Source organism: Lepidochelys kempii, chromosome 1 (genome assembly GCF_965140265.1).
Source record: "Lepidochelys kempii isolate rLepKem1 chromosome 1, rLepKem1.hap2, whole genome shotgun sequence".
Lineage (NCBI taxonomy): Eukaryota > Metazoa > Chordata > Testudines > Cheloniidae > Lepidochelys > Lepidochelys kempii.
The window spans coordinates 300798320-300817991 of NC_133256.1; the positions used below are offsets into that span (position 1 = coordinate 300798320).

Here is a 19672-nt window from a genome sequence, read left to right on the forward strand (position 1 = left end):
TTCACTCTGAACCTATCATATCTCAGACATGTTCCTTTCAGGCAAGAGGTAATAGACATTGTCCAAGCAGTTGTGTATCGTATGCTGTCATAAATATAAAGGGAAGGGTAAACCCCTTTGAAATCCCTCCTGGCCAGGGGAAAGCTCCTCTCACCTGTAAAGGGTTAAGAAGCTAAAGGTAACCTCGCTGGCACCTGACCAAAATGACCAATGAGGAGACAAGATACTTACAAAAGCTGGGAGGAGGGAGAGAAACAAAGGGTCTGTGTCTGTCTGTAGTCGTCTTGGCCAGGGACAGAACAGGAATGGAGTCTTAGAACTTTTAGTAAGCAATCTAGCTAGGTATGTGTTAGATTATGATTTCTTTAAATGGCTGAGAAAAGAATTGTGCTGAATAGAATAACTATTTCTGTCTGTGTATCTTTTTGTAACTTAAAGTTTTGCCTAGAGGGGTTCTCTATGTTTTTGAATCTAATTACCCTGTAAGATATCTACCATCCTGATTTTACAGGGGGGATTTCTTTATTTCTATTTACTTCTATTTTTTATTAAAAGTCTTCTTGTAAAACACTGAATGCTTTTTCGTTGTTCTCAGATCCAAGGGTTTGGGTCTGTGGTCACCTATGCAAATTGGTGAGGCTTTTTATCCAACATTTCCCAGGAAAGGGGGGGTGCAAGTGTTGGGAGGATTGTTCATTGTTCTTAAGATCCAAGGGTCTGGGTCTGTAGTCACCTAGGCAAATTGGTGAGGCTTTTTACCAAACCTTGTCCAGGAAGTGGGGTGCAAGGTTTTGGGAAGTATTTTGGGGGGAAGGACGCGTCCAAACAGCTCTTCCCCAGTAACCAGTATTAGTTTGGTGGTGGTAGCGGCCAGTCCAAGGATAACGGGTGTAATATTTTGTACCTTGGGGAAGTTTTGACCTAAGCTGGTAAAGATAAGCTCAGGAGGTTTTTCATGCAGGTCCCCACATCTGTACCCTAGAGTTCAGAGTGGGGGAGGAACCTTGACATATGCCGTACAAGGTATCCTATTTGCACATTAGCCAGAGCCTATATAAAAGACTGCAAAATCTACAAGAGAGAAAACTGAAAGGAATAAACAATACAGCACAGGTGTGTCCTGTATATGAATAAAGACAAAGGACTGGACTGGTATATCTTGGGGGGGCAAAGAAACACACAGAGTCCTTCACCTGGGAATGCAAACTGACAGCATACATGTCTCATGAGAGGGGGATCACAGCCAACCTGGCTGCAAAGTGGTACAAGGATTTTTGGTGAGCATTACTTTACACGGCATCAGAGTATACAGTTAACTAAGCTTAGGATCCTGAAGAAATGTTAAGATTTTATTTCATATATAATCATTTCATTACAATACTTCTACTTGCTACTACATCAGTCTCTTTGCTTATTAAATAAACATACGCGACTTCACTCTGAACCTATCAAAGTGCTGTGTGTTGAGGGGAGAGGTATCTGAGGTGAAACTGGTAAGCTGAGGTAGACTATTTCTTTAGAAACAGCAGATCTGTGAATTCTGCAAATGTCCAGTGGACCACAGGCTGGATGCTCAAGAGAGGCACTCAGGGCTTGAGGGTGCGAGTGTGCCAACAGCTAACTTGCAGAGTGACAGCGAGGGCTGTAGCCTACAGTGGAGTGGTTAGGTTGCCTGGGGCCAGTGAAGTTGGGGACCTGACCCATGAGAGGCTTCCTCACGCTAAGGCGAGGTGGCAGTGAGGAGCCTCACAACTCTAGATTCCCCTGGGAAGCACCACAGCTTCTCACCTGCTTCTCCAGTTTTGGGTTATCAGGATCCAAAACCAAGAGTTTCCCTTCTTCAGGGGAGGAACCACAGTTTGTGGAAGGAAAATTAGGCTCTGGAATGCTTTTAAGCTTTAGTCAGGTGGGTTGGGGGATAGTGGTTTGTTTTTTTGGGGCAATTGGGTTACTTTTCCCTCTGGTGGAGATGGTCATCATTGATGAAGAACCAGCCTCTTTTCTTGTCTGATATTCCCTTTTATGTCTTAGCCTCTTGGCACCACTCTCCAGCTAATATGTAATTGGCAAAGTACAAGGGAACATCCCTTAGAGAGCCCAGATTTTCCTTCTGGAAAGAAGGGAGTCAGAAAAGATGCCAGATTTCTCAATGATTATGCTCTTAAGAACCTGGGCTAGGATCTTGTAGTCCTTCCCATTAGAGGTGAATTGGAATAATGAGTTCAAGAAGAGTCCTTGATCAGTGATAACAGCTGGGTTTGCTGAACTACAGGAGCTAAAGAGGACTGCCCCCACAACTCCAGAGGCATCTCTGTAGTGATCTCATCGACTGTGTGGTGATGTTAGAGCCTTAGAATGTCACCCAACCGCTCAGTACCTTCCCCGACTCAGGAAGGTGCTCAGGCTGTGAGCAATTGTGGCTCAGCTACTCTTCTGTGGCTCCTTGCAGGAAGAGAAGTTCTTAGCTTTGGGATTTCCATGGGACCCTGCTCTGCATGACTAAGAAATGGAGAGGAGTTCAGCAGGTGGTTCCAATTAGGAAACCAATACATCTGGGGCTTTTTAACCTAAGCCAGAACAGAGAGCGGGGGCTCACTGCTGCCCTTGAAAGCAGGTATAAAAGATAGGATTGCAATGGATAGGGTTGGAATGCTGAATCTCCACTTTGATTGCCCTGTCAGAGGCACAACAGTGTAAAAGGCCTGGGGAACATCCCCCCAGTTTCACAGACAAACCAGAGCTGCCTCTGGTATTTATAGTGAGAGAGGTGCAGGCCAAAATTACCAGAATGGTGGAAGGTCATGATCCAGAAACCCCTTTATACAGGAATATTTTTCTCTTCACAAATCGCCACATGATATAGCATCAAAGTGAATTTTTATCTCCCTTATTCTCCCTCATTGCATCAATTCCTAGCATAAGCTATTATCATCATTCCAGTATCTATCTTATTTCATGATGGAGCTGGGCACACGGTTCCCACCTAGGCAGTCATCAATGGCATGATGTGAATTCAGTAACAGCAATGCTTGGTGGTAACTAGGATAATGGTGGGGCCAATAGCCTCCCTGCAGAGCTGAAATACTTCACCTTTAGCTGATCTGATCACCGCCAGCCTGGGGAATGAATGTCAAGGTCACTCCTAAATCTCAGTCTTCTACATGTCAGCTGTTGCCAAGCCATCTGCCAACCCAGCTGTTTCTGAAATATGTAACACTTTCTTATACTATGTTCTCGTTTTGAAGGTTCTTCTGTTTTTCTCTCTTTCATGTTTCTCGATTTATTTCCTCAGCATGATTACTCAGATCTACGTTCTCCCTTTCAGACTCATCTTTCTTATATCTCACGAAGAAATAAATGATCACATCCGTTCCTTGCTTATTAGCATTTCTCACTGGAATTTAAATTCAGCAAGATGAGGAGAATTAAATCAGGTGAGAAAAATAAGTGAGGGAAAATGTTTGTCTCCTAAATCACTAGAAAGCTTGACAAATGCTTACACACAGACACATAGTCATTGGACACCAAATATTGCTGAATTGAGCCATAATAGGCAGGGACTGTGTGATGCTCTGTACCCTGGGGGAACACCCAGCACCCCCTTGTTCATCCTTGTAAAATGATTGTGTGGGATCCAATGCAAAGTTTGTTATGTTGGGTGTCTTTGGAAGGCTCATGATGCACTGAGCATGGTTGTTATAGTGATGTTATAGTAATTGTTACAGTAATGTTATAGGTTATAATTTCATGTACATAGTTATGAGGCTGAAAATGTATCCTCATGGCTTAAAGCAAACCCAGGCAAAAACTCTCCAAGAATAGAGAGGCAGTTCACACCTCAACAGGGCAGGTATGGGACAAACCCAGCCCAGCCTCACAGAAACAAAGGATGCTGGTCTACGCAGCAACAAAAGCATCTGTTAGGGGTAGTCTACACTGGCAACACTAAAGCGCTGCCACAGCAGTGCTTTAACGTGGCTTGTGGGGTCGCAGCACAGCACTGGGAGAGAGCTCTCTCGGTGCTCTAAAAAAAACCACCTCCACAAGGGGCATAGCTACCAGTGCTAGTGCACTGTTTACACTGGTGCTTTGCAGCGCTGAAACTTGCTGCACTCAGGGGTGTGCTTTTTCGTACCCCGAGCGAGAAAGTTGCAGCGCTGTAAATTGCCAGTGTAGACAAGCCCTTAGACCCTTCCTTTGGTCAGTTTGGAACTGCGATGAGGTAATGATCACCTGACTCTGAAGGGGGTGGCAAAGCCAAGAGGGAAGAAAGGACATGATAAAAGGGAAAGACATTTGCCATGCTCTCTCTCTCTCTCACCTACATCTACAGACGTCACACCAAGTGACTGAAGCACTGATCAAAGGGGAGAGCCTGGCTGAAGAGCAACCAGCCAGCCTGTGGTGAGAAGCATCTAAGTTTGTAAGGACACTAAAAGTGTTCAGATCACCTTAGAATGCATTTTGCTTTTATTTCATTTGACCAAATCTGATTTGTTATGCTTTGATTTATAATCACTTAAAATCTATCTTTATAGTTAATAAATCTGTTTGTTTATTCTACCTGAAGCAGTGCGTTTTGTTTAAAGCGTGTCAGAGACTCCCCTTGGGAGAACAAGCCTGGTACATATCAATTTCTTTGTTAAACTGACGAACACATATAAGCTTGCAGCATCCAGTGGGCATAACTGGACACTGCAAGATGGAGGTTCCTAGGGTTCTGTCTGGGACCAGAGATATTGGCTAGTGTCATTTGGTTGCACAATCCAAGGAGCAGCTTACATGCCAGGGGCTGTGTGTGAACAGCCCAGCAGTGGGGGTTCTCACAGCAGAGCAGAGTAAGGCTGGCTCCCAGAGTCGAGGATTGAAGTGACCTAGCAGATCACTGGTCCAGATAACACCAGAGGGGAATGTCACAGACTGCTATAATGAGTTTGTACAGCATCACTGGAGCCTACAGGCACTGCCACAATACAAATAAGTAACAATAACAATAATAATGACAGGTTTCAGAGTAGCAGCCCTGTTAGTCTGTCTTCGCAAAAAGAAAAGGAGGACTTGTGGCACCTTAGAGACTAACCAATTTATTTGAGCATAAGCTTTCGTGAGCTCCAGCTCACTTCACAGGATGCAATGGTTTAGTTCCTGTCAGGTGTCACCCTTGGGATTATAACAAAATGTTTTGCTGTTTAGTGATCTTGGTGAAATTAGTTTGGTGGTTTCAGTCCAGCTGCCAGTGATCAGTATCCAAATCAGAAAAACTGGCATGCCGTTGTCAGTCTCTTAGGTGCAAGAACAGAATAAGCAAAGAGGTGGCTTCATTTCAGTCTTTGAGGCATATTAGCAGGGCAGTGGATGGAAGCCTATGCTATGACCGCTGTACCTGTACCTGTTTTGTGAACAGAGAAGATCAATTTGGGCACTTTCACAAGTCCTAATTTTTTAAAAATGTTCTTGCAACAGTTTGATTTCCTTTTGGGAACAAGCAGATCTGAATCATTACCAACTTATTATTTTAATAAACAGTTATTTAGATGAAGTTCTGTAATAATTTGTCATTTGCAACTTGGAAAAGAAAGATAGTAATTATTAACAACTGCCTTTCTGTAAACATATTTAAGAGGGCTCCATGTTATAAAGAGCTGATTAAAATTCATTATCAGCAGTATAAAGGATACTAGTTAGGTCATGAATTTGTTATGTGACAATTAATTAACTGAAAGGATCAGGAGAATTATAAAAAATATTTTGTGCTCATTGAATATTGTAAATGGAAAGATTTAAAGGAAATTTTGCATATTTATTATATATAGCACACAAGTATATTCACTCCTCCTGAACATTAATTATACTGTATTTAAAAATGTCTTACTTGTTTGCAACCAAACGCATCACAGTCCAGTCTTTTGGAAACATCTCAGGTCGTATGAGTATTCGAAACACAGTAAAAATTTGCAGCAGGAAATCCTAGGGAAGGAAGAGAGGAAACTTCACTCTATCTTTTTGTTAAAAAAAAAGAAAAGGAAAAATGAACTCCAGAAATATTTTCATAACCACGATAAAAGTAATTACAAAGAACAGAACCACAAACATATTGTGACACTTGTTTCCAGGAGTACTTCTTTTCCACACTTTTTAATTGCTTCCCAAGGAAATGTCAATAGATTGTTAACTCACTTTTCCTAAAAATAGGGAAATTGATTTAATGTGTTATTTGAGTGACAGTGACATACAGAAGGGGGAAATTGCAAAGATACTCCAAGTTTTCCACACATACATTTCTACAGAAGTGTTTCCAAGAGCACTTTGCAAGCCAAACCAACATTTCCCAAGTATTACAGAGATCTTAATGTCTCCATGATCATGTCCAGTTTTCATCACTCCTAAAATGTATAAGAGAATCTCCACTTTATGCAGCAGGAGGTCAGAAACAGAGGGGGACACTTATAGGACTGGGCAATAGTGATGAGTAGGCCAGAGACTTTTAACCCCAGCTATCTTGCTTTAGGCAGGTCACTAACCTCTCTGCCTCATTCTTTTCATTTGTAAAAATAGCTAATGTTTGTAAACTGCTTTGAGGATACAAAGCACCATTTCTGAGCTAAGTAATCTCAAATAATTTAAATCAGTGAGATAAATGAAATGACAAAATTAAACAGCCACTGTAGAGAGTCTTTCAAATCTTTATAAATAAAAAATTCCTGGACAGGGCGTTACTTCCAATGGCCCATTCTTCTTTTGTTTAACACTGTCCGTATTTTTCTAGTAAGCAAAGTGAGCATCACATCATGAAAAATGTGATGCGAGGGATATTATTGGCTGAACAGAATCAATGCAGTACATGACTTTGAGACAATAGTATTTGATTCTGCCTATCTCAACTGTATTGAATTAGCTCCCTATATGCAGATACAGGCTCAGGATATCCAACAGTTCTGAATGCCCAGATGTACATTTCAAACACAATATTTACTGAACTGTCGGTGATGGACATTGTCTGAAGCTGAGATGGTTCCTGAGAGAAGCACTGTAAAGGGGAGTACAGCAGCTAAGGATGACATTCAAGATGCCAGTGCACAAAAATCTGACAGCAGATTACACTGACCAGACTTTCCCCCCCACAGCAGCATGCTGAAAAAATCTCTGTGTTTATGGTATGGAGGGCATCATCTGTCATGGATACCAGGCTAGCTGCATAGCTGTCCCTTCTTGGGGTCTCTCTGAATGAATCCCTCAAAGAGGTCAGGCCTTGGACCTTTAGCTCTCTGAATTTATCCACTCTCAGGCCTGGTCTACACTGGGGGTGGGGGTGGGAGGGATATGGATCTAAGTTACACAACTTCAGTTATATGAATAATGTAGCTGAAGTCGACTTACTTAGATCTACTCACTGCGGTGTCCTCACTGCGGTGAGTCGACTGCTGACACTCCCCTGTCGACTCCACCTGCGCCTCTCACTCTGGTGGCGTACTGGAGTCGATGGGAGAGTGCTCGGGGGTCTAGACTAGACTAGATACGATAAACCGACCGCCGCTGGATCGATCGGCCCCTCTGATCCGACGGGTAGTATAGACGTACCCTCAGAGTAGGACCTTGGCTATAGCTTCTTGATACTAATCATATCTAATTCAGCAAATCCAACTGGGGATGGGCCCTGCCAGGGTTTCTCTTTGGGATCCTGTGATAGCATATGTTTGCAGTGAGACAGAAATGTCTTCTTCAGAACAAAACCTAATTTATTTTGACCAAAAGACACACAACGCTTAGGAAACTATATTTACAATGACAGAGACCTGTATGCATATTCTCCTCCCTAAACTTAGCCTCTCTGCATAGAGAGAGAGATCAAGGGGTCTGGCTTATTCCCCATCTCTGAATTGGGAGAAACAGCCTGTACTGCTTGCAGCCTTTTCCCTCTGTCTGTATCTTGGTCATATTGGCAGCCTTTTCACTGGTACATCCTGGCCAGTCTCTCAGATCATCCAAAAAATCCTTTCCTTTTCTAGGGTCTTTGAGGAGCTAGGTTTCCTGATGCCAGGCTTAGCCTTGGGAAGAGTAAAGATGGATTGAGCTAGCTAGGTGAATTTTCCCACCAATTGATGGCCCAGCCATTGTTATCTTAATTCCTTTGAAGCTGTGTATGTGAGGCTGACTTATCCATTTCACTGTTTTACTTTCCTGCCAGCTTCTGTAACCACCTCTTTACAGCCTTCTTTGATATTGCTGTCTGTATTCACTCATACACCATGGAAAACAAAGTCACACATAACATAATATAGATATTTTCCTAGTTTGTTGCACCATTTCTGACCAAAATTTGTTCAATGCAGCTTTTTCCTCTCTAAATATGTTTAAGTTAACAACAAAAATCCCACCCTAAAACAAACAAACAAATCAAAAACAAAACATAAAAGCCACACAAGCCTTGGATTTCAAGGGGTCTTAAAATAACAACACATTTAGATACCTTGATTACAATCTGGGTAAACTACACCAGAACAATTATTTTCTAAATTGAATAATTTTAACAGAAATAACAAGAATATTGCAAATCTGTTTCATAAACCCAGTGACAAATTATATTAAAACAAAAAATGCATTTGAGGTGCCCGATATAGTAATTAAAGTTGTAAATTTGCAGATATATATATGCACAAATATATACATATTTATATGTAAAGCACAACTGCAAATGTCCAAAAAACCTTAATTACTGGGCACCTTAAATGCACTTTAAAATTTAATATATACATATAAAGCCAGAATAATTCATAGCTAAAAGTGGGAAAAAGGTGAAGCAAGGGGAGAGGAGTAGGAGTAGAGAAACATTTTCCAAAACTGAGCTTTTTGTAATATTTGCCGATAGATTGTAATGTCTTCAAAAGAGTAAATAATCCATAGATAATTTTTATTTTATTTTATTTCTTAGAAATCATACAGTGTTTGGTTTTAATTTTTGTTTAGGTTTTTTTATTTTGGTAACACATTTACTCGAGGATCCATTACAGTTTTGTGGGCAAAGGGACAGGTACATGTATACATTTAGTTACAGTTCAGCTATTGGTGTTTTACTGTCTGGGGCACTAGTTTGCTAGAATCCATCCATATGTCAGCACTACTCCTCCCCAAATACTTAGTGCCAAGCAGTTTAACTCTATAATCACTTTAAAATAAATTCCATAGCACATTTTTTGTCAGAATTATGCCTCCAGGAGACATAGGATAGAAAAGTATGATGGAATTGCTCATTTCTGTTTCATGGTCCCTATATTCCAAAATCCTTATGAGGCATTACTAACAGGTACTACTCACTGCAAATCAATTTCATAATCTAGAATTCCAAATACACTTGCTTTTCCATAAGCTATTGTCTCACACAGCTGTACCAGCCCCAGTGAACACATCATAATGATTCAGGAACAGATTTTAACATTTAAAAAGCATTTCAGCTGGCAGTATAACTGCAGTAACATTTGGTTGGTTGGAGTATAGTTATAATTAATGTCTCGTATATCTCAGATTTTAATTGGCAGCATGGGAGTAGTTTCTTCTTTTTCTATGCTCCAGGCAACCAAACACTGTCTCTTAATAATCCTATCTGAAATTTATATAAACTCTTCCATATTTTACTGCAAGATTCAAGCCACTTCACAAATGTGACATTTTGTGCTATTTCTTCCAGCAGGAATATTCTTTTGTGCCAACAAATGGAATATGTGTACTATTGTGATTCAGTGCAAGGCACAGCCTTTTGAAATAGTGAAGGTCGTTTGTTGATTTCTTCACAAGTGCCTTTGAGCTTTGGTCCATATAGTCTTCTTACACGGAAAAAACCTCCCCAAACTAGGGAAGCACAGAACTCAAAGCCTACAGGCTAAAGGGATAAATTGGCTTTAAACCACTTTTGCACCCTTCCAATCATGGGCTGCTCTAGGGGCTAGAGCATGGCTGTCCTATAGGCCACAATGCTACATCCTGCATCCCTATCCTTGACATGCCACTCCTTCCCCCAGTCCAGTCCTCTCCACTTGGGCTTGTGATGGGGTACTTGGAAGGCAATCCGAGAACTGTCTTCCACAGTGCCTGTGCTGGGGAGAATCCTCCCCAGACTGCAGTTGGGACTTTTAAGATGCCTTTTTATCACTCCAGTCCTCTTACCCATTGTGTGAAGGGCCAGAGCAATGATGAAGATCTCACCCATAGTCTGTAAAATTACTATCCTGTCCTCCTTCAAATCTCTCCTGTATACCCACTCTGTCACTTTGTCCATGGTAAACTATGAATTGATAAAGGTTAGGTAGACGGCCAGCAGGGACTTCTGAGCTGTGCACATAGCTGGCTTGCTTGTATTGATGTTTCCTACTCCTCCTCCTCTTTCCCACTCCTTCCTAGTTTTTGTAATTCCCACTGTTCCATTTCATCTTAAATTAGATTTGAGCTCTTTGGGGCAGGGACTGTCCTTCCACAATAGTTCTCTGAACCGGACTGGTGCCCCTACACATTATTATAAAATATATACATTAAAAGTTATATACAATTAGTTTGTACTTACTGGTGTCCCTCCTCCCTGCCCCCCCAAAAGAGAAAGAAAGCAGTAGCTCTGATACTATAAAATTATACTGAAAGGTAAACAAAAAGACATACATAATCTTAATTACATAGACTTGAAAGTGATGCTGCCAAATGAAATTGAGTCAGTTTCAAAAACTGAGTTAAATGGAGTTTCAAGTGCTAAATTTCTGTCCCTGAATCCTTTGTCATTTTCTTTCTTGTCATTTTACAGCCCTCATTTCCGTTCAAAAGATATTTTTTCTTTTCCCTTTTGCAAGGTGAAAGAATCACAAACAATTTGGTGCACTGACCAAAATGAAACAATAACTATATTCAAAGCACTGTCATGTACACAAAATAAACTAAAGAAATGTAGGAAATATTTGTCTATATACACATCTCTTTCAGTTACAACAATCTGAGGTATTATTTCTAGCTGCATTAGATAAAAAAATTAGATACAAATGTTACTTTTAAATTGATTTTTCCTTTAAAATATCTTGGATGTTACGTAGTAATTAATGAACTGTGCGGAGAGTCTTTAATAGAGTTAGGTGAATATTGTAAACAAAATTTTGTACCATTAAAAATAAAATTCCACTTTGATAATACCAGCAACACCTTTAGTTCCCTTTTCACAATTGTTCACATATGTGAATTTTTGTTTGCACAAGCATTTTTGAAAAGAGAAAATGTCATAAATACTGTGCAAACATATTCATTCAAATGTTCATACTGCAAGTGTTCATATGGTCACCTTGAAAATCAGTAGTTTAGGTGACTAATCAGTCAGCACAAATAGCAAATTACAGGGACAGAATACTGAAAGCAATATTCACAGTGAGAGCAATACAAAGTCTAGAATATGTTTACATAAGCCATTTACAAACTCTCAAACCCTCTAGGTTTTCAAATTACCTTAGGAGAGCACACTGCTCAAATACCTGGCCAAGGTGCTAATGAGCTGGTACCAAAATGCAATCATCTGATGTCTACTATCATTGATGTCTTGGCCAAGCCACCCACTCTGCACAAAATACATCAGAGTGACTGTGTAAGTCTCCAGTTGTTATGAAAGAACTGGACTGGACGTAACCCGCATCCATCTTGTGCACTTACCCACCATAAGCTGGAAGTGAGACCACCACATAGCAAGAAAGAATTTGGCCTTGCTTCGGCAGACAAAGACATCTCCACAGCTGTGGTGTTACTAACAAGGACAGCTGACCTTGGTCTGGGTGCCTGTGTTTGCAAGTTTCTTGTAAGCTGCTTTGCTGATAAGTAAAAATTATGAGTTCTTTGCTGCTGTTAGGGAAATTGTTAGCTTATTACAAGTTGTTTTGAGTTATGTGCTTTGTTTGGAGAAACCTACAAGGAGTTTAATTAGTGTGTGCACTTTGGAGAAGCCTCGGAGAAGCTTAGACTTTCTACAAGCAAGACGACACTGACATTTATCTCCCCAGCAGCGAGGAAGAAGGCTGGCCACTAGAAACCTGCTGTTGCCACTCACCACCACTTCAGACTTTGAGTAGCTATATTCTGAGGTGCTCTAGACTATTGCTGTTTTAGATGTGTGCTTAAATAAAAACAAGGATTTTTGGGTGGAAGCACTCTTGTGTGCACCAATGATTTATCAGACACAAGTGCTGTGTCCCCCACTGCTTTATTTCTGGACACTGCCTGGAAAATAGAGAATAGTTACTATAGCTTTGAGTTCAGATAACCCTGGCTATCAGCAACATAGCAGAGAAATGTCATCAGGTGATAGGTGCTTTTACTTTTTAAAACTTGATTTCATGTTGATGCTGTCTTTTTTTTTTTAAACACTACAAACAGCATATCATGAACATTCAGTGGCCAAAATAAAACAAACATAAGAATACAGAGGTAAGTGGCATGATGTAGTTTAGATGGGTATTGGCCTAAAGCATACTTAAGACAAACAAAATGATTAACATATCAAATGAGAGAGAAAGAGAGAAGATTAACACAAAATACTGATTCCTATCTGCACTTTTTCCTTTGAGTTATAAACTTCTTGTGTTGCATTTGTCATAGTCAAGTGAAATGATTAAAAAAAAACAAAAAAACTTGTGGGGTTATTTCAATTTCAGAGGTGCAGGTATGCCGCTCATGTGTACTGAACATATTCTCAGTGAAATCAGCAGCAAAGCTTGCATTGACTTTGATGGGAGTAGGGTCCATCTCGTGGAGAGTAAAAGATGCTCGAGATAAGTTCCTGGGACCTGTTCACTTTGAGGACTGACATAGCTGACTATGGCTGCTTTCTAAATGTCTCTGTATAATAACAGGGGAGTGGGAGTTAGGGGGTGGTTGGGAATACAAATGTGTTTCAAACCAAGAACTAAACACCACTCAAACAATAATCCTAGACATTTTCAATTTTGCATTCCTGAAGCATGAATAAACTCAAAACCATTTTGCCCGGTAAGTACTTATAAACTATACATTTCCATATTTCATGCAGACTCAAAACCTCTGGAAATAAACTCCTAAAACTAAATCCTCATTGGAATCAGCAACAAAAAACAGTGTCTTAAAATTAAGTAGGAATATAAACCTTAACAAAATTCTTACCCAACTTAGTTGCCCAATTCTACACAACATACATTAATTACCACCTTGGACTAATTACAGCTACTATAGTAGGTGAAAATTTGAATTAAATCAAGAAATGTAATACAGATTACCGCTCACAGAAAATATCTCAGTATAAGAAAGCAACATCTTTCTCAACCAATTCATCCCAGAGATGATCTCTCAACATCATCTTATTTGTTCTACAAATATAACATGGAACAGAGAAAACTTCATCCAGACATCTCTAACTGTAAACAAAATACATTTTGATAAACTTTAATCTCAGTCTTGACTGTGCCCATTAAAGAATACATAGTACTTTTCACAAGAATGCGGTGCATTATTTGGGACCTCCAGCACCTGGCCCTGATTGTTAAAGCAATCCCACAGTCCTGCATTGCAACTGCAAAGTCCCTGGCAGGCTGATGTCCCTTACTGAAGGACTGGAGGTTCTTGAGATTGGACATGAGATTCTGAGGCCCTTGGCCCAACCATGAGCATTTGACTTCCCTCTGCCCACAGCATCCTAAGAGATGGAGTCTCCCACAAGAGGAAACCAAGCAATCGTAGAGTGGTGTGGAACTACTACTCACAGAATGCACCATACTGTCACCACCACCACTCTCATCTGCCTTCTCCTTTGTTCCTCCCCTGCTTAGTAGTCTCCGCACAAAGCCCTGCTCAAAAAGTGTTGGTTCATCAGGGGACCCTGAGACACACCATTGCAAAGGGGGACAAGGACATCTCCCAGGGAACAGATACTGTGAAATATACTGTCATAAATATAAAGGGAAGGGTAAACACCTTTAAAATCCCTCCTGGCCAGAGGAAAAACCCTTTCACCTGTAAAGGGTTAAGAAGCTAGGATAACCTCGCTGGCACCTGACCAAAATGACCAATGAGGAGACAACATACTTTCAAAAGCTGGGCGGAGGGAGAAACAAAGCCTCTCTGTCTGTCTGTCTGTGTGATGCTTTTGCCGGGGACAGAACAGGAATGGAGTCTTAGAACTTAGTAAGTAATCTAGCCAGATATGCGTTAGATTCTGATTCCTTTAAATGGCTGAGAAAATAAGCTGTGCTGAATGGAATGGATATTCCTGTTTTTGTGTCTTTTTGTAACTTAAGGTTTTGCCTAGGGGGATTCTCTATGTTTTGAATCTAATTACCCTGTACAGTATTTACCATCCTGATTTTACAGAGATGATTCTTTTTACTTTTTCTTCTATTAAAATTCTTCTTTTAAGAAACTGAATGCTTTTTCATTGTTCTTAAGATCCAAGGGTTTGGGTCTGTGGCCACCTATGCAAATTGGTGAGGATTTTTTATCAAACCTTCCCCAGGAAAAGGGGTGTAACGTTTGGGAGGATTTTGAGGGGAAAGATGTTTCCAAACACACTCTTTCCTAGTAATATACCATTTAGACGTTTGATAGTGGCAGCGAAAGTCCAAGGGCAAAAGGTAAAATAGTTTGTACCTTGGGGAAGTTTTAACCTAAGCTGGTAAAAGTAAGTTTAGGTGGTTTTCATGCAGGTCCCCACATCTGTATCCTAGAGTTCAGAGTGGGGAAGGAACCCTGACATATACACTGCATTCTATACGCCTCACCTCAGGGAAGACAGACAGAGTAATATACTGTGTGTGTTACACCCTTCACACCCCCACTAGGCAGTAGATGATGAGCAACAGAATACCCCTGCCATCTGCCGGGCAATAGTAATTGAGTAATTTGTGTGTGTGTACTCTGCAGAGAGTTCCCTTCCTTCTCATGCTCCAGAAACAATCAAGCGATATATTGTGTGCAACATTCCTCTCAAAGCATCTATTCCTTGTGACCTTTTATTTTATTGTAAATAATGGCTTTCTACTTAATGTATGCTTTAGTTCACAGAATCATTATTTAGTTTCATTATAATATGTTCCAGGCCTTTTGTATAGGTGTACATTTTTTTAAAAAAATTAAGGAATAAAAAATGTTATGTCCCTCATTCTCTCTCATATTTCATGGTGAGCTGTCCCTCATTTTGAGGGTTACTGCCTTTCTTTTCAGAGTCTGGGGGTTGACCAGTATGATGGAATGTTAGAACTGACACTTAAGGGATCCCAACTATTATAGCACCATGTAGTAACTAGTGCATACAGAAACAGTATGACTTTTCAAAATTTACTAGATTTAGACTCTAAGATATTGTAAATGAAATTACTGGTAAAATGCTATCGAAAGTTTAGTGAACTCTCTGGCTGTTATTCACCATTACGGCAGATTCACCATTTCAGTACAGAACTGAAGTCCTCCAAGTAGGAACATATACTAACTTCAAGAAGGCTCACTAGTGGACCCCCCACGGCTGCACAGCGAGTGAGTGGTCGAAGAGTGGATGTGTAAGAACACTCCACACTCTTTGCGTGCCACAAATTGGGGCTCCTCACCAGTTCCACATGGTCCAGAATGGAGGTGTTTGGGGTGTGGCAAATAAGTCCACAATAATGCGGATCCAATTGATAGAAGCTCCTATGTAGGGGGGTTCCAGTTCCTGTTCCACTCCATGGCCTGGATTAGGCAAACACAGAAAGGATGCAAGGATGCCACATACTCTGCCCCTAAATTCTGTCCTCAGTTGATGGTATTCTTTTGATGACTTGATGCAAAGAGTTGTTAAATGTATCCTTTTCCTTGGGGCTTGATTTGAGTGTTGGTGCATAAGCACTAATGATGTTCACAGAGCTGATGGTCGTCTGGAAGTTCAAGTGAGATGATATGCTCTGACTTTCCAATGGGTGTTTTTAGGAGCTTTACCCAATTGTTTCTCACAGTGAAACTGACACCATGCAGATGATTTTCTTCACTGCTTTTACCTTGTCAAAAGAAGGTATAATTGGCCTCTTGGACAGAACTAGCATCTCCAAGTCTTGTTTCCTGGAGTGCTTCAATGTCAACATTGAGTTTGTACAGCACAGTACAGCAGTATAGTCTATCAAAGCTAACTTCTGCATGCTACTTTTGTATTGTAGGTCGTGACTGTCTGTCAATCCTGGACACATGGTCCTGACATTCCAGCTTCCAAGCTGGGAAGTTCTTGGTTTTTTATTTTTGCCAGGTGCAAGATTTTGGTCTGCCTTTCAATTTTTGGTCTAGTCCCATGCGCTCCATGAGGCAGACATACTATGCTGGGTCAGCACCTAGCTGTCTGGGAGCTGGTCAGCTTTGTGTGGGCGGGGCTGACCAATGGAACGCAGTAATTCTTCCCACCATCGAAGGTGATCTGTGGAGCCCTCCTCTACGCCAATCAAGTGAGAGTTTATAACCTGTAACTGCCACCTTCTGTGTTGTGTCCATGCTGCCAGAAAGGATGGAGTATCCTCTCCATGTGATGTGGCTGCAATAGCCTGGCTGCTTTGCCCATGTATCAGTGTCCCCCTCTCGACTTCATTGGTTTGTACCAAAGGAATGATGGGAGTTGATATATTTGGAACCAGCTACGCTGCAGGAGATCTTCCCTCTCCCAGTGCAAAGGAGATCTTCCCTATGCCCTCCTTTTGGGGCTCCACTCCTCGATTGGTTATCAGACACAGCTGAAGGGCCCAATCTATCCTGTGTGGATGTGGTTGGCAAAAACACTGAGTGAATTTGCTCATCTGCCTTTTGTACATCGCCTTTGTGGACCTAACCACAGCATTCGACACAGTCAGCAGAGTAGGTCTATTTGCAATACTAGATGCCCACCAACCCTGTTAAGTCTTATAAGTTCATTCAACAGCATGAGATCAACTGTCCAGTTTGACGGGTCCACTTTGGACAGCTTTGAGATGGAAAGGGAAACAAGAATGTGTTTTTGCCCCTACGCTCTTTGGAATCTTCTTCTCGGTACTCTTGAACTGTGTGTTTAAGGACAGGAAAGACAATGTATTTCCACACAAGATTGGATAGGAAACTCTTCAACCTGTCCTGACTAAAGTCCAAGACCAAAGTTAAAAAGGTGCTAATCAGGGAACTTCTATTCACTCATGATGCTGCCGTCATAGCCCATGATGAAGATCTACTACAAGAACTCATGGACCGCCTTTCAGATGCTTGTCAGGCATTTGATCTCATCATCAGCATTAAGAAAATGGTTGTGTTAGGACAGGGGGTTCCACAAGATCCTTCAATCACCTTAAATACAAACCAGCCAGAAGTAGTCCAAAAGTTCAGCTGTTTAGGTTCTACAGTGACCACCATCCATCTCATTGGATGAAGAACTAACTGTTTGCATTGGAAAGGCTGCTACCACCTTTAGCAGACTAACTAAAAAAGCATGGAACAAATCAAAGCTTACCATCAGGACCAAAATCGTAGCGTTCCAAGCTTGTGTTCTCTCAGCACTCTCATGTATGATGGGGAAACATGGACAACTTATGCTCATCAGGAGAAAAGATTAAACAGTTTCCACCTACGCTGTTTCCACTGCATACTCAACACCAAATGGCAAGATAAAGTCACCAATGCAGAGGTTCATCAAAGGGCAAATTTACCAACTGTGACAGCCCTGCTCAAGCAAAGATGACTGCACAGGCTGGGCCATCTGAGGATGTTGGAAGATGGATGCATACCCAAGGACATGCTATACAGGGAGCTATCAGATGGAACAAGAACAGGACATCACAAGCTTCATTATAAAGACACATGCAAATTAGATATGAAGAAATTTGGAATTGATCCTGACCAATGGAAAATCTTGGCAAGTGATTGTAACAAGTGTCGCCATCATCTCCAACAGGGTATCAAAGTCCATGACAGAAGCTGGATCCTACAGCTTGAAGGAAAAAGAGCCCATAGGAAGCCAGCAGCTCCCAACCAAGACACATACATTTGCAATAACTGTTAAAGATCGTGCAAATCTCGGATTGGACTATTCAATCACATGAGACATTGAAAAACCATCTACACCATAGGCTGTAATTCCCAGCATCTCTCATAGACAAGAGGATGCTAATAAATAATAATAATAATAATAATAAAAGTTCTGTCCTCAGACAGCCACAGTTTACACAGGCTTTGTGCTACAAGGAGAAGGGGTGAATATTACCCTCTACGCATAAACTACGATCCCCCAAGAAACTTCCACTGTGTCTGACGATCCCCTAAGAAACTTCCACTGTGTCTAGAAACTGCAATAATGATGGTTTTTCTTTATCAAAATTAAAAATGGAAGTAACTCAGGCATTCTACCAATAGTATAATAGCTTACATTAAAATAATGTAAACATAAGCAACATGCTAATCTCCCTGTGCACATGAGTGAAGTCAGCCGTCGTACTGGAAGATGCTAGGATAATATCTACTGTGACAGGGTGGGGCCAGATGGCTACAGGAGAGGAATAGAAGGCAGATATATTAGCCCCAGGTTAAGTAGGTCCCTTTCCCCTGGATAAGGTAATAGGGAAGGTTCCAGAACAATCAGGAGCCTTCTGGAGACAATTAAGACAGACAGGCTGATTAGAACACCTGCAGCCAATCAAGAAGCTGCTAGAATCAATTAAGGCAGGCTAATCAAGGCACCTGGGTTTAAAAAGGAGCTCACTTCAGTTTGTGGTGTGTGTGCAAGGAGCTGGGAGCAAGAGGTGCAAGAAGTTGAGAGTGAGAAGGCGTACTACTGGAAGACTGAGAAGTACAAGCATTATCAGACATCAGGAGGAAGGTCCTGTGGTGAAAATAAAGAAGATGTTGGGAGGAGGCCATGGGAAAGTAGCCCAGGGAATTGTAGCTATTGCACAGCTGTTCCAGGAGGCACTCTAGACATCTGCATTCCACAGGGCCCTGGGCTGGAACCCAGAGTAGAGGGTGTGCCCGGGTTCCCCCCAAACCTCCCAACTCCTGGTCAGACACAGGAGTCGTCGAACTGGTCTGCAGCTTCAGAAAAACGGCCAAGATGAGGGCTGCCGTGAAGCTCCAAGGTGAGCAAATCCGCCAATAAGCGCAAGATCCACCAAGGTAGAGGAGGAACTTTGTCATACTACTCACTATGGAGGGTCCTGGCACTTTTAGTGGACAGTGTCAGGGATCTACAGGGTTTCATGAGCTATACGTAGAGGTCTGTATCTTTCTGAATCTGGTACTAGTGTGAGTATATTTTCTTTAAGCTGCCAGTCTGTCATTGCACCATGTCACATCAATTAAACTGTGGCTAATAGGAAAAATCCAGGAGAGTTTTGTCTCCCTGGATGGAGGTTTTTCATATTTGTAACTTGGATTGTGATTAGTTTATTCGCTGTGATGGGGTTAGAGAATGAGGAAAGGGCTATAACACTATTCTATAGTTTTCCTTTCCCCATTCCTACCAGCTTTAAGTACAGAAACGACAAAATCCTACCCACAGCCACAAAAATTCCCCTGAGTAAACATGAATGAAAAAACTTATGTAGCTATTAGTTGTCATCAGTGTGTCAGAGAAACAGATTATATTTAAACATCAACACACCCCTTAACTGAGACAGGGGAGTTCCTGAACAGAGGCAGAAAAAGAAGAAGAAGAGGAGAGAAC

The 19672-nt window shown here is 41.3% G+C and overlaps 1 protein-coding gene across 6 annotated transcripts in view; it reads right to left on the reverse strand.

The window, feature by feature from the left end:
• Positions 1-19672, reverse strand: part of DOCK4 (dedicator of cytokinesis 4) — a 434135-nt gene that overhangs the window by 85166 nt on the left and 329297 nt on the right. For all 6 annotated transcript variants that reach the window (XR_012156797.1, XM_073328104.1, XM_073328103.1 and 3 more), the window contains one exon: positions 5873-5967. Coding sequence is in view for 5 of the 6 variants with exons in the window: in XM_073328104.1 (XP_073184205.1) it covers positions 5873-5967 (95 nt within the window). In the remaining variant the exon portion in view is untranslated. The remainder of the gene's footprint in view (positions 1-5872; positions 5968-19672) is intronic.